This window comes from Elgaria multicarinata, chromosome 3 (genome assembly GCF_023053635.1).
Source record: "Elgaria multicarinata webbii isolate HBS135686 ecotype San Diego chromosome 3, rElgMul1.1.pri, whole genome shotgun sequence".
In the NCBI taxonomy this organism is placed as follows: Eukaryota; Metazoa; Chordata; class Lepidosauria; order Squamata; family Anguidae; genus Elgaria; species Elgaria multicarinata.
In genome coordinates, this window is record NC_086173.1 from 157,672,024 (window position 1) to 157,686,085 (window position 14,062).

A 14,062-nucleotide genomic window follows, 5' to 3' on the forward strand; every position below is an offset into this window, starting at 1 on the left:
AAATAAATAAATAAACCATCAGGGCTAGTAGCCATTGATAGCCTTTGCCTCCAGGAATTTATCCAACCCCCTTTGAAAGCCATCCAGATTGGTGGTCATCACTACATCTTGAGGTAGTGAGTTCCATAATTTAACTATGTGCCGCGTGAAGAAGTACTTCGTTTGATTTGTCCTGGATCTCCCACCAATCAGTGGGACCATAGATTTGTACAAAGGCAGTACGATACTGGCCGTTTTATTCTCAATTCCTTTTCTTATCATGCCTAACATGGAGTTTGCCTTCTTTACAGCGGCCGCACACTGGGTGGACATTTTCATAGAGCTGTCCACCACAATCCCAACATCTCTTTCTTGTTTGGTCACCAGCAGCTCAGATCCCATCAGGTTATACTTGAAGTTGGGTTTTTTTTTGCCCCAACGTGCATCAACTTACACTTGCTTAACATTGAACCACATCTGCCATTTGGACGCTCACTCTCCCAGCTTGGAGGGATCCCTTTGGAGCGCTTCACAATCCCTTTGTGTTTTAACAACTTTAAATAATTTGGTGTCGTCAGGAAACTTGGCCACTTCACTGCTCACTCCTAATTCCAGATCATTTATAAACAAGTTGAAAAGAATTGGTCCCAATACCGATCCCTGTGGGACCCCACTATTTACTTCCCTCCTTTGGGGGAATTGACCATTTATTCCTACCCTCTGCTTTCTGTTCTTTAACCCAAATAAAGATTTTGAAATATTAGAATACTGTACACGATTCTAATCACTGAACTGGAACTCAAAAGGGATATTGTACAGCTGGGAAAGGTGCAGAAAAGTACAACTTAATCTCTGGTTTATCTGATGTTAGCTTTTGATCCTGCCTCTGACCTCTTTCTCCCTCTTACTCCATGCTGAACTTCACATGCACCTTGCTAGGAGTTAAAACTGCTCACTCCATTCAATAAATGTACTACTGTACTAAATCCTAAACACGTTCATTTAAATAAAAGACGTCACGCCATTGTTTTTCAAACCTGAAAGACGTTTTAATGGATAAAACTAATTCAATTATCCACCTCCCCAGCAACTGACACATCTGAACAGAAAACTTTACTCTATAACTCCTAACATCTGGCCTTCCAGTTGTTGTTGGATAGCTCCCATCAATCACCCCTGACTATTGGCCATGCTGGCTAGGGTTAATGGGAATTTGAGTCCAACAACATCTGGAAAGCAACAGGTCCCTCGACCCACATTTAATACAAGGCCACCCTACTGCTAAGGTGCCTCTCCCACCTGGATTCTCTGGAAGATACAATTTCCAATTCAATTCCAGGCTGTCTGCTGTGCACACAACTTCAGTTTACAACAGAACAAGCAGCATTCCCTCTCTCTGATGATTAACTTGACTCTCTCTCTCTCTCTCTCTCTCTCTCTCTCTCTCTCTCTCAATGGATTCCTGTACCTAAGTTACTAAAGGTGCACTCCTATGCATGTTTAGGTAGGGAACAAAACATGCATAGGGGAATGCTGGGAGTTGTAGGACTTTTCTTTCTTTCTAAACATGCATAGGGCTGTGCCCTAGGAAACAATCTTCAAGGAACAAATTTGGAAGGAAGGGAAAACATGGGAGAGTGAGCCAATGGTTCTTAGGATGTACGTAAATACAGTCTTGCATTGCACCCAGTGGTGGCTTTGCCTCAGGGGAAAGCGATTCACAAAATTGGGGACACCCCATGTTTGCGGATTCACTCCTAACCACTTTAAGCTCCCAGCCCTGCCCGTGAAGTGGGTCCTGAAGGTTGGGGACCCTGCGGAACAAAGCTGCCGGAAGTTGGAGGGATCTGTGAAAATTGGAGGGGGGGGCCTGACTTCTGTGAGCCCAACTGTTCCCTGCTAAGGCCAAGCCACTAAATACAACTCACAGATGTGGCCCCGCCCCTTCCTTTGCCCAGGGCAACACCCCCATCCCAGAACAATGGGCAGGAGAGCGGGAAGATTGAAGAATCTCCACCCTTCACCCATCCCTTGCAGTAATGGCATCAACAGGCCAGATTTCCCACCCATCTGCAGGACTAGAACCACCGGAGCAAAGTGAGCAAAGGGGGAAAAGAGCTATATAGGATGATGAGAGAGGAAAATGTTACGGAAGGGGAGTTAGGGAAAGGTGAGGCATCTCCATCAATCTCCTTCCCTTTTAGCTGGAGTGTCACACCTTCAGCTGCCCAATAAAAGTTTCCCCTCCACTGAAGAAGGCATTCAAACAGTTTCAGTCCTGTGTGAATGTTTTCTGGTGGTCGCTCAGCCTCGATCTCCAATGGATACTTTGACCTGCACTCTGCATATCGTCTCCTGTCGGGATTATCCAATGTCTGATAAGGTCATTTTTTAACAATCTGTTTTAGAGGCTCGAAGGAATTCATGCAGCCTCAATATGGTGTGGATTCTCTGGTGTTTAATCAATACCTCTTGCTCTCCGTTGTCTCTCTCTCTCACTCACTCACTGAAGCTTTTCCCGCACGGGGTGTTCTTGTGGCGTCTCTCAGGTACGCGTTTCCTGGTGTGCTCTCAACCAGCAGGAGCGCTTCCAACACTCAAAGCTCATCCATGGCTTCTCCCCTGTATGGTTTCCCAGACGTTTGAACGCCGAGTTTCTCCAACAATATTTCTTCCCGCACATTAGGCACGCGTAAAAAAATTCTCCGCTGTGGATGCTCTGATGATCTTTAAGGCTGGCTTTGTTCACGAAGGTTTTGCCACATCAGGATCAGTGAAAGAACGTCTTCCCTGTACAAGGAGATTCCTGAATAACATGTCCCAATTTACTGGGATTGGTTTCCCTATATTAGGAGTACAATAACTTTTTCACCCAGGTGTGGGTCATGGTTCCCCTCATGGATGCGTGACCTTCTGAAAGCGTGATGGGCTCATATTGGGTCAGCACCGTCTTCTCTCCCTGCTGCCCTTCGGACTCACACTCCGGCTCATGAATCACAGTCACTGGACTGTGGGATGTTTCTGATAGTATTCTGCTAGAAGCTTCCTCTGGCTCATTTCTCCCCAGCTGAGGATTCCCATCCCTGAACTTGCTTAGTTGTGCATTACCTGCAGGGATAGATAGATAAATGATAGATAGATAGATAGATAGATAGATAGATAGATAGATAGGCAGGAGCTGGGCTGTGATGTGTAATCAATTGGTTTGTTTCATTTTAAAATCAATAAAGAGGCACACCCAAGGAGGTGGAAACATCTGGACGGCTGCAAGTTGCCCACCTCTGCCTTCTCTCAATGGACACTATCCTAGGAATCAATTACCTAGGGAGGTTGTGGGCTCTCCCACACTAGAGGCATTCAAGAGGCAGCTGGACAACCATCTGTCAGGGATGCTTTAGGGTGGATTCCTGCATTGAGCAGGGGGTTGGACTAGATGGCCTTGTAGGCCCCTTCCAACTCTGCTATTCTATGATTCTATGACACCTTGGCAGCTGAGACCGGTCACTAGGAACATATTCGGTGATGTGGAGTGGGAAAGTCTGTGAAACTTCTGCAGGTCCCCCTGCCCCATTCTTAGAAATGCATCGTTTCATTAGGGTGACCCTATGAAAAGGAGGACAGGGCTCCTGTATCTTTAACAGTTGCATAGAAAAGGGAATTTCAGCAGGTGTCATTTGTATATATGGGGAACCTGGTGAAATTCCCTCTTCATCACAACAGTTAAAGTGCAGGAGCTATACTAGAGTGGCCAGATTTAAAGGAGGGCAGGGAACCTGCAGCTTTCACTGTTGTGATGAAGAGGGAATTTCACCAGGTTCTCCATATATACAAATGACACCTGCTGAAATTCCCTTTTCAATGCAACTGTTAAAGATACAGGAGCCCTGTCCTCCTTTTCATAAGGTCACCCTAGTTTCATCAAATCAACGAGTAACCTATTGAACGAATACAGTGCAAAAGTCAAATAGGGCAATTGGGATGGCTTCAATTGGGATGAAGGACAAGTTGTAACTTGAGTTTTTTCAGTGGACGCCGCCAAGGAAGCACAGGTTTTGTGTCTGTCACTATTTTGCACTGGGTGGACCCTAGGGGAGGTGACAGTTTCTAATAGGGCTGGGCAAATCCGTGCCTCGGATTAAAAAAAATCTAAACCCCACGGCCATTTCATGATGGATCCACCATTTCAATGCACAGCCCTAGGCGCCCAATGCAGCCAACAACTCCCAGCATGCAGTGCCTGGGAGGGCTGTACTTACTGGGGCCCAGGAACAGAAGCCTCCTGTGGCGCCATTGCCCGCTCGTAGTTTCTAATACATTTGTATTATTTATTATTTCTATGCCACCCAGGCTGCTAAAAAGCCTACAGTGCAGATCCCAGGAGCCTGAAGCCTGCCCACACTGGTAGCCGCCCCTGCCCCGGTGGCATTCTCTGACCTTCCGTGAGAGATGCGGTAGCAATGGGCTTCTTTCTGCATCTGTGACTAGCCTTGGCCTTGTGGATTCTCAGGTGTCCATAAAGACAAGATACCCGGTAGAAGGTTTTCCCGCATTCAAAGCACTGGTAATTTTTTTCTCCTGTGTGTATTATTCGCCTGTGCCTGGCAAGATCAGAGAAGGAATAGGTCTGGTGGCCACATTCATGGCACCGGTGTTTTTTCTCTCGTTGAGGAGCTGCGATTTCTTCTGTGAGGGCCTTGTCCGCCCCCAGTTTCCTGACGCTCCACTGTCGCCTTGATCTGGTCCTATTTCCACAAGTCTCAGGCCTCAAAGAAATGGTGATCTGGCATTCTCCTGACTGGACTTCGGGCAGATGTCTTTGCTCGGCGCTTCCTGGCTGAGTATGCTCATTTTTGTTCCCATTCAGGATCTGGGTACCTGCTGAGAAGATTGACAAAGAGTTCTTCAGTGGATAGAGAATGAGCTTTGGAGGAGGGAGACTCGAGTTCAAATCCCACCTCTTTAACATGGATCAACAGTTTGGCACTGGGCAAACTGTGACCTCTCAGTTCTTCATATGTAAAATGGGAGCAACAGGGACCTATCTCCCTAGCAAGCTTATTGGGAGGACAAACACGGAAAAATTCCCAGGTTCACCACCATCTCTCTAATTTATAAAGGATCTCAGATAACTGATAATGAGAAAGGCTTCTGTCTGCCTGACACCTGAGCTCTGCTGCCAGTCAGAACAGATAACACTGGCTGAGACGGACAAATACACTGGATTCACATAACACGCTGACCCTCAATGGTTTCTCATCGGGAGCAACCCTTCAGGGGTTAGTGTGTTGTCTGTGGGATGTTTCCCACCCCCCTTACCCCCAAGATGGGTTACTCCCCCCCCATAAGCCATCTTGAGAACCCACAGTCTGCAATAAGGGTTATTTTACCTATGGTGGGTTAGCGTGTTGTCTGTCACGCAGAGTGGGTTATGGAGAACGCCTACAGAACTGCTTGGCAGGAGCGGGCAAAAACGCTCCCGCCGCAAAGGAAACTGGGATACCTGCCCAACTGGGCGGGAGGACTACAGGGGGAGGTGTGTGTGTGTGTGAACTAAACTACTCTGTGGAGTTCATTTGCCTGATGGGAGCAGAGTAGGTTGTTTGCATAACCACCTACCCAGCATAGCTTGCCACCCACCATGGGTTAGCATGACGTGTGAACCCGGCCATAGTCTTTCCTGGTATAAGACGACTTCCAGTTTAAATCCCACATCAGCCGTGAACTTGCTAGGTGGCCTTAAGCAAGCCACCCTCTCTCAGCCCTTTCAATTCACATGTGTAGGTTGCCTTAATGTTTTTACAAAGGCTCTGTCCTACCCACTGCGGGCTTCAGCCCTACCCATCACTGGAAAGCAGCCCCCAAGGAATTATCTCCAAGGAAAATCTCTCTCTCTCTCTCTCTCTCCATCCCTCGAGTAGACAGACCAGACCCACACTAAACAGATTTGAAGGAACCAATATGACTCATATCCATTTGTGTGAAAGAATCGATAAAGAAATCTGAAAAGCCCACCTGAAGTCCCTTATTCCAATGTGAATAAAAGTACAAAAGCATGCACACTTCTGGCCCTAGCCCCCACCAACATCAAGATACAGAGATCTCCAAGGCTGTCCTGTTTTCCTGAAACACAGGCTTGGAGACGCGCATTGTTTAATCTATTTACCATTGAAAGCCCTCTGACCAGGGATTTTTTAAAGGGTCAGAGCATACTCTGGAATTCCTCTCTCTCCTTGTGGTGCTTATCAAGGATGCAACATTTCGTACCGTAATAGGCTGCCAAAATATGGCATTGTTTATGTAAGAATGGGTTTCTGTTTGTGGAACATGTATGGGACTTGTGATCAGTTAAAGGAGGGAGGAGGGAAAGGTATGACTTCATCAGAGAAACTTGGAGGAAGTATAGATGTATGCTGATGTAGCTAATGGTTAGAGGGTCTCTGCAGTCAGTTTGTTCGAGGTATGGGGCTTTTCTCCAGTGTGCACAGTATAATAAAGGAGTCGCTGTTTCCGGACCGGTTGTGAAGTCGTCCCTTCCCTACCAGGTTAGGGGGATTTCCCTAACAGAATGATAAGAGTTTACTGATGAAAAATGGATGCAGATAGAACAAAAGCAAAGAAAAGCTTACATACGCCCCTCAATTCACAGCTGCAGTGGCTCCAATTCCCTTGAAGCAACAGGTGCTGTCTGAAGGGGGGGCTGTTTACCTGATCAGGTGGTTCACCTTCCCACTCTCAGATGGAAACAGATAACAGGCCCGTCTGCCCATGATTTTATAGCGCTTGTCTCACTGAGTTAAAGACTGTCAGAAGGCACGCACACACACACCTCCCTCCCTTCCCCAAGGAGGAGAAAGGGTGGCCTTAACTTCTAGGTAGGAAGGAAAGTTTCTCACAACACAGAAAGGGAATATCCTGATCAGCTGAAATGTACAAACTGTGCAAAAAGTACAAACCGGGCATTATCTGACTCTGGTCTTCACTGTACAGCTGGATGAACCAAGTCTAACTTCATAACAATCGCCAGCTGCTCTATCAAATAAGTATGCATATGCTATTAGACACGGGATATGATTCCGTGCAAGTTCACACCTGGCTCCCCGCTATTCTTCCGAAACCAAACCATGAGTTAAGTGGAGGAACAGCCTAACCTGGCATAAGGCATCGCCGCCTAAGTAGCCATCACCACCAAAATCCTCCGTGACTTGGGGGCTGTCAATACGTGCTCAAAGTTACATGACGCAGCCACAGATTCGCAGCCAGTGCAGGGCTTTTCTGAGAAGCCGTGCGGTAAAGAACTCGGGGACTTAACCCGACTTTTTCCATGGAAGCAAGGTCACTCCAGCTCTTCCGACATCTGACCTCACTCCATGGCTGATCTGGAGGGAGTTCCTGGCAGATGGCACCCAGATTAGTCGCCGGAAGCCAGGAAGAGGGCGGGCAGAGGGGGGTCTCCAGTACCCAGATGACCGCCAGAAACCCCATGCTCCCTCCTTAGTGTGGGGATACTACGGGGTTTAGAGGAAACTTGGCGCCATGAAGACAACCCCAAAGTCTTTCTATAAGACCCCTTACTTGAGAGGCTACCTGGGGATGTGTCTCCATCCTCAAAGTCCCGGATGAACGCGATTTCCTCTTGTTCCAGATTGGGGAAGACCTCCGGTTTGGGAATCACAACGCCTCCTTTCAATTGGAGAGAGAAAGCAGGAACTGGGTGAAAAGAGGCATTTCCGCCACACCAAGAGAAGGCAAAAAAGGAATGAAGATTCCCAGCTCAAGCTCATTTTGGGGGGAGGGGGCTTTTGCACACGCCGGCTTAAGATATTTACCTGAAAAGTCAACGGAACCATAATTTTCCTCCATAACTTCCCAGTACATGGGCCTTTGAATGGGATTTAGCACAGACCCTTCCGCAACATCCGAAGATCCAGTCCCAGCCTTCAAATCCACGATCCCCTGAAACAGGAAAACACCCCCTACTCAGAATCATAGAGCAGGGGGCGGGGAGGAAGCTTCTACGCCAACTAGCCCAACTAGTTATCTTTCAGACCAGTGTTATCTTTCAGGCGCCAGGTCAAGACTTTTCTCTTCTCCCAGGCATTTAACAGCATTTAACAACGCTGAGTTTGTTTTCTAACGGACCCCAGAACTGTTGTTTTTAAATGGATACTGTTGTTTTTATATTGTTGTTTTTATGTTTCTGATGGTTTTTAACTTTTGTAAACTGCCCAGAGAACTTCGGCTATGGGGCGGTATATAAATGTAATAAATAAATAAATAATCTGACTGCTCCATGCAGGAAAACTGGAGTTAGAGCATCTCCAAGAGATGGCTTGAAGACCTCTGCTTGAAGCCATCCAGCAAGGGAGAAACCACCAGCCGCCCACCTGGTAACTGGATCTTCTGTCCAATTGCTCTTACCATCAAGACGTTTCCTCTGCCGTGTAACCAAAATCACCCCTCCTATCTGAAGCCTATCAGATCTAGGCTTCCCCTCCTGAGGCAGAAGAGAACTAGAGACTTTCTACATGAGTCTTTCAGTATGCACTCATGATTGCTCACTCACCCTTTACAACATCTGCTTTTATTTAGAAAGTATGTTATAAAACCCATGTAATTGTGCAATTCTGTTGTACCACAGCGCCTTCTAGTGGTTATATAACGAAACATACAGAATAGCAGAGAAAGAAACAAACATGTTTAAAGGAGCCGATCTTAATCCTGCAAAGAATTTGGAAGCAGAAGTCCCCAGTAAAGGTGCAGAATAAAAGCCTCATGTAGAAATAGGGTGACCATATGAAACAGAGGACCAGGCTCCTGTATCTTTAACAATTGCGTAGAAAAGGGAATTTCAGCAGGTGTCATTTGTAGGCTTGCAGCCCCTGGTGGAATTCCTTCTTCATTCCAATAGTTAAAGCTGCAGGAGCTCTGCCCAGAGAGACCAGATACAAAAGAGGGCAGCTTTAACTCTTGTAGTGAAGAGAGAATTTCACCAGGGGCTGCACGCCTACAAATGACACCTGCTGAAATTCCCTTTTCAATACAACCGTTAAAGATACAGGAGCCCGGTCCTCCTTTTCATATGGTCACCCTCCTAGAAAAGCCTTTGTCCTCTTCAGCGTGGCTACCCTCTTCATGTTCTCCTTCAGTCTTCTCTAACCCAGGCTAAACCAATCCAGTTCCTTCAACCTTGCCTCATAGAACCTGTTTTCCATACCCCAGGCTGTCTTCATTGCCCTCCTCAGAACTCATTCCAATTTGTCTCCCTTCTCCTTAAAGGTGTAGTACCCAGAACTGGATACAGAACTAGAAGGGAGGACTTACTCTTAGAATCATAGAATCATAGAATCCTAGAACAGCAGAGTTGGAAGGTGCCTATAAGGCCATCGAGTCCAACCCCTTGCTCAATGCAGGAATCCACCCTAAAAAATCCTGGACAGATGGTTGTCCAGGTGCCTCTTGAATGACTCTAGTGTGGGAGAGCCTGATTATCTGTTGCCCAGAAATAGATTTTAAGTTGCATATATAGATTTATGTGGTGACTGTAAAAGGCTTGCTTGCCTGGCAGTGAGATTCTGCTTTGGATACCAACAGGGCTGAGGTTCAAGAGAAGCCTGTAAAAACAACAAAGAGCCTTGTGGCAACTTAAACAAAATCTTTCATGGACTAGAGGTCACTACATCACATACAAGGCCATGCAGCCTAGCTACAGAGGGCAGTACCTTTGAGAAGGGAAAGACAGAAATCCAACAGGTGCAGGTGTCAAACGTATTCCTACTCATCATTAATTGCACTCCTGACAATAGTGATTAAGAATTTAAGCGTATTTATCCCAATGCGTTGCTGGAAAATAGCACTTCATCAGGGAACGGTCTTAAAAAAATCCATCAAAAAATTATAAGGAGCTTAAGTAATCTACTGCACATAGGAAAAATAATGATCTTCAAACATGGATCATGCTTATCAATAAACAATACTGCAAACAGCAGAACACACAATTGCAAGTAGCAACTAATTTTGCTATATAAACTAATTTTGTTATATTAACTTGTTTATTTTGAATTGTTATAGCACCTGATGAAGGACTACCAGTCCGAAACGTTGAGCACCTTTGGATATAGATTAAAACAAAAATTTGTACAAATTCTCTAAGCACCAGAGCTTGTCTCTTTTGCGCCCAGGCTATATAAACGCAACAGGTTCATAACAAACCTTAAAAGAGCAACCCGACGCCCTCCAGTTGTGCTGGACTGCAAACCTCATCATCCCAGGCCAGGCTGGCTGGGGAAGATGGGACTTGTAATCCAACACAACTAGAGGGCGCAGGGTTGGGAAAGGCTGTTAAAATATATGGGAGCCAAATGTTTTGGAAGAGGGTGTCGTTTTGAAGCCAACGTTTCAAGATCTATTATGAACGTAAGGAGCAAGACTACCGGAACTTCTGTTGCATACCTCAGTCCAGACACCTTCATCCATTTCCCATCCATCAGCGCAATGCCTTGGACCTGAGGAGCTGGGGGGTGTCCTTCTGCTGGCTTTGAGAGACAGGAGGGGGAGACATTTTCAGAGCAACATTCACACAGTTATTCACTTTGGGATGTGATTTTTAGATATGGCCAAGTTGTCTAAAATTAATAACCAATCATTTATTTATTTTTAGGGTGACCATATGAAAAGGAGGACAGGGCTCCTGTATCTTTAACAGTTGCATAGAAAAGGGAATTTCAGCAGGTGTCATTTGCAGGCATGCAGCACCTGGTGAAATTCCCTCTTCATCACTACAATTAAAGCTGCAGGAGCCCTCCCCTCTTTTGTATCTGGTCACTTACTCTATAAAAGAAGTGCTGCAAGCATACAAGTCACACCTGCTGAAATTCCCTTGTCTATAAAACAGCTAAAGATACACTTTCCGTATGGTCACCCAATGTTTTCCTTTTTTATATATATATAAATAAGAACGTAAGAAGAGCCCTGTTGGATCAGACCAAAGGCCCACCTAGTCCAGCACTCCATTCACACAGTGGCCAAGCAGCTGTTGACCGGGAACACACAAGCAGGACATGAGTGTAACAACACCCTCCCACCCGTGTTCCCCAACAACTGGTGTACCCTCCGATACTGGAGGTACCACATAGCCATCAGGGCTGGTAGCTATTGATAGCCTTCTCCTGCACGAATTTCTCCAACCTCCTTTTAAAGCCATCCAAATTGGGATGGTTTCGCCCTTTAAAAAGCAGTCTAAAATAATGTTAAATAAATAAAATAAAAATACATCGTGGGGAATTGTTAGTAGCAGCGGACTGTTTTTCAACAAAGCTTGTCCACTGTTATTGTTCTTCCCATCGAAGAAGCACTGGTATCCTTCCGGGGATAACCTTTGCTCAGAGCCAGCTCTATATCTAGGGCAAATGGGGCAGCGCCCCCTGCCTGTCATTCTAGCCACTTGTGGCAGAGAGATTCCCAACGAACAGGTACATTTGCTCCAATGTGACACTGACGAGTGCTGTGCATGATCTTTGACTGTCCTCTCCACTGGCCCCAATGGGCCCCAGCCGTCACTGCCTTCCCCAGAACATAGTTCAAAATCCACACAATGGGCAGTATCCAACATTATTATTATTATTATTATTTATTTATTTATTTATTTATATAGCACCATCTATGTACATGGTGCTGTACAGCTTAAAACAGTAAATAGCAAGACCCTGCCGCATAGGCTTACATTCTACTAAAATCATAGTAAAGCAATAAGGAGGGGAAGGGAATGCAAACAGGCACTGGGTAGGGTAAAACTAACAGTATAAAGTCCGAGCAACATGCTCGGGGGTCGCATAACATGGAACTAGCGCTACCTTAAGTTACATTGTGCTGGTGTAAGAGACTTCTAGCGCAATGCCAGGGGAAGCGGCGAGGGCTCCTGCAGGGGTGGCAGCGGCAGCATGGCAAAGGTGAAGACAGAGGCTGGAGCGGGCTATGACTGGGCCTGCATGGAAGGGGCTGGAGGCCGCACTTCCGGAAGTGTGGGAACGCGGCCTCCCAGCCCCTCCCTGTGCGGCGATCCAGGCCTTTTCTTTGTCGGTAACATTGCACTGGCTAAGAGAAGGCCCAAGTGGCAATGGGTGGGGCTGGAGGCCACTTTCCCAGAAGTACAGGAATGCAGCCTCCCAGCCCCTCCCCGCATGGTGATCCATGTCTTTTCTTGGCTGGCACAGTGTTACCAGCCAAGAAAAGGCCCAGATCGATGCATGAGGAGGGGCTGGGCCCAATAACTTTTCCGGATAAATATAAAATAATTAAATTTCCCCCCAGACTCCAGTTTGCCCCCTCCGTTTCCGGACTTATCCGGGGGAATCTGGTCATTTGGTCACCCTAGTGATACTCTAATTGGCAACCCATGGCTTGCGATCAGCCTGCAAACCAGAATGATAAACCATAGTTTGAAGTGGGTTTTCAAGCCATGGATGGCCCTGTGAGCTAGGATGAATTGACAAAAATCATAGTAAAAGGCTGCTGCTCTGCCGATAGTGCCCACAGTACCAGAGAAACAGAAATACTGAGCAGGCCAAAAATAAACCAAAAAAATTACACCAAACCATGGCCTATTGATAAGTTTGGAGGCTCTAACGATGATTTGGGTTCTCAGCTACAGGTAGTTCAAACTATGCCTTGGCATGAGGTCTGAATTAAGCTGGTAAATCCTTACATTGTAAAGTGATACCACCATTGGCCTTCTGCTTAGACTCCTTGCGGATATCTTGCTGGGTGGAATGGAACAGAATTTCCTCTGCTCCCAAGGAACTCTGGACCATCTCCTGCAACGGCTCCTGAAACAGCAATGAAGACCCAATCCAGGAGGGGATTAGATTGAACATAAAATGTATGGATCAAGGCACATTTTGATCTCTGAATCTTCTTACGGACACAAATGAACAAGGCGAGCATCAAGGGGAAGAATAGATGGGCACTTGCCAATGGCCCACACCCCAGCAGGGGCCCACTGGCAAAAGCTCCGGGATTTGTTCCTCCTCTTCAGCTTCGCAAGCTGCTGGTTCAGCCTGTCACTCAAGCCCAAACCACAGTGGTGGTGAGGAGGTGGAGCAGTAGATGCCACTGCCTCCTTGCTCATTGGCTCTCTGCCTCGCAAGCAAGCAAGAGGAAGCAATGATGAGAAGAGAAGGAGCGATAGCAGCTGGTGACAATGGCAGTAAGACCTCCAAAATGTGAAGCCCACATTGCAATGGAAGATCATGGTCACTTGGCACTGAGGGGTGATAGCTCAGAACTGGGTCCATGCTTTGAATTTTGAAGATCCCTAATAGAATCCCTAGTAGAAAAGGACCCAGGAGCAGATGATAGGAACTGAGCCCTGCCTGAGTCTGTGGAATACTAATGCCATTCAGAGCACATCTTGGTTCAGGTGACCATATGAAAAGGAGGATAGGGCTCCTGTAAGGTTGTATAAAAAGGGAATTTCAGCAAGTGTCATTTGAATGCATGTAGCACCTGGTGAAATTTTGACTTCATCATAACAGTTAAAGCTGCAGGAGTCCTGCCCTCTTGACCAGATACAAAAGAGAGGAAGGCACCTGCAGCTTTAACTATTGGGATGAAGAGGGAATTTCACTCCTGTCTCTTTAACAGTTGCATAGGAAAGGGAATTTCAGCAGGTCTCATTTGTATATATGGAGAACCTGGTGAAATTCCCTCTTCATCACAACAGTTAAAGCTGCAGGTACCCTGCCCTCTTTTAAATCTGGTCACTCTAGTATAGCACCTGCAGCTTTAACTGTTGTCATGAAGAGGGAATTTCACCAGGTTCTGCATGCATACAAATGACACCTGCTGAAAATCCCTTTCCTCTACAACTGTTAAAGATACAGGAGCCCTGTCCTCCTTTTCATATGGTCACCCTAGACTTGGTAGAACAATGGTCCGAGTCAGTAGAAGCCAGCTTCATAAGACTGATGAAGCCCTAATCAGGTTGGTCTCTTACTTTTGATTTATTTTGTTTAATGTCTAAGCTGTGTCTGCTCCTTCATTGAAATGGTCCAGGGAGGGTAACAAGACTAGAACCACAGTAGATCAA

General features: G+C 46.4%; 1 protein-coding gene across 1 annotated transcript; it reads right to left on the bottom strand.

Annotated features, from left to right (window-relative positions):
- Positions 1–1,406: 1,406 nt before the first annotated feature.
- LOC134396252 (zinc finger protein 736-like) lies at positions 1,407–7,920 on the bottom strand. The gene is made up of 4 exons (XM_063122673.1): positions 7,806–7,920; positions 7,564–7,659; positions 4,414–4,857; positions 1,407–3,087 (listed from the first exon to the last, which is right to left on the bottom strand). The coding sequence occupies exons 1-4, from the start codon at positions 7,852–7,854 to the stop codon at positions 2,828–2,830; spliced, it is 849 nt and encodes a 282-aa protein (XP_062978743.1). The 5' UTR covers positions 7,855–7,920; the 3' UTR covers positions 1,407–2,827.
- Between the last annotated feature and the right edge of the window lie 6,142 nt (positions 7,921–14,062).

Bases quoted from the DNA above. Each gene is read 5' to 3' on its own strand.
- LOC134396252 (XM_063122673.1), bottom strand. From the start codon at position 7,854: ATGTACTGGGAAGTTATGGAGGAAAATTATGGTTCCGTTGACTTTTCA. The intron at 7,660-7,805 runs GTAAATATCTTA...TCCAATTGAAAG, and splicing joins TGGTTCCGTTGACTTTTCAG to GAGGCGTTGTGATTCCCAAA. The intron at 3,088-4,413 runs GTCAGAGAATGC...CTATCCCTGCAG, and splicing joins TACCGCATCTCTCACGGAAG to GTAATGCACAACTAAGCAAG.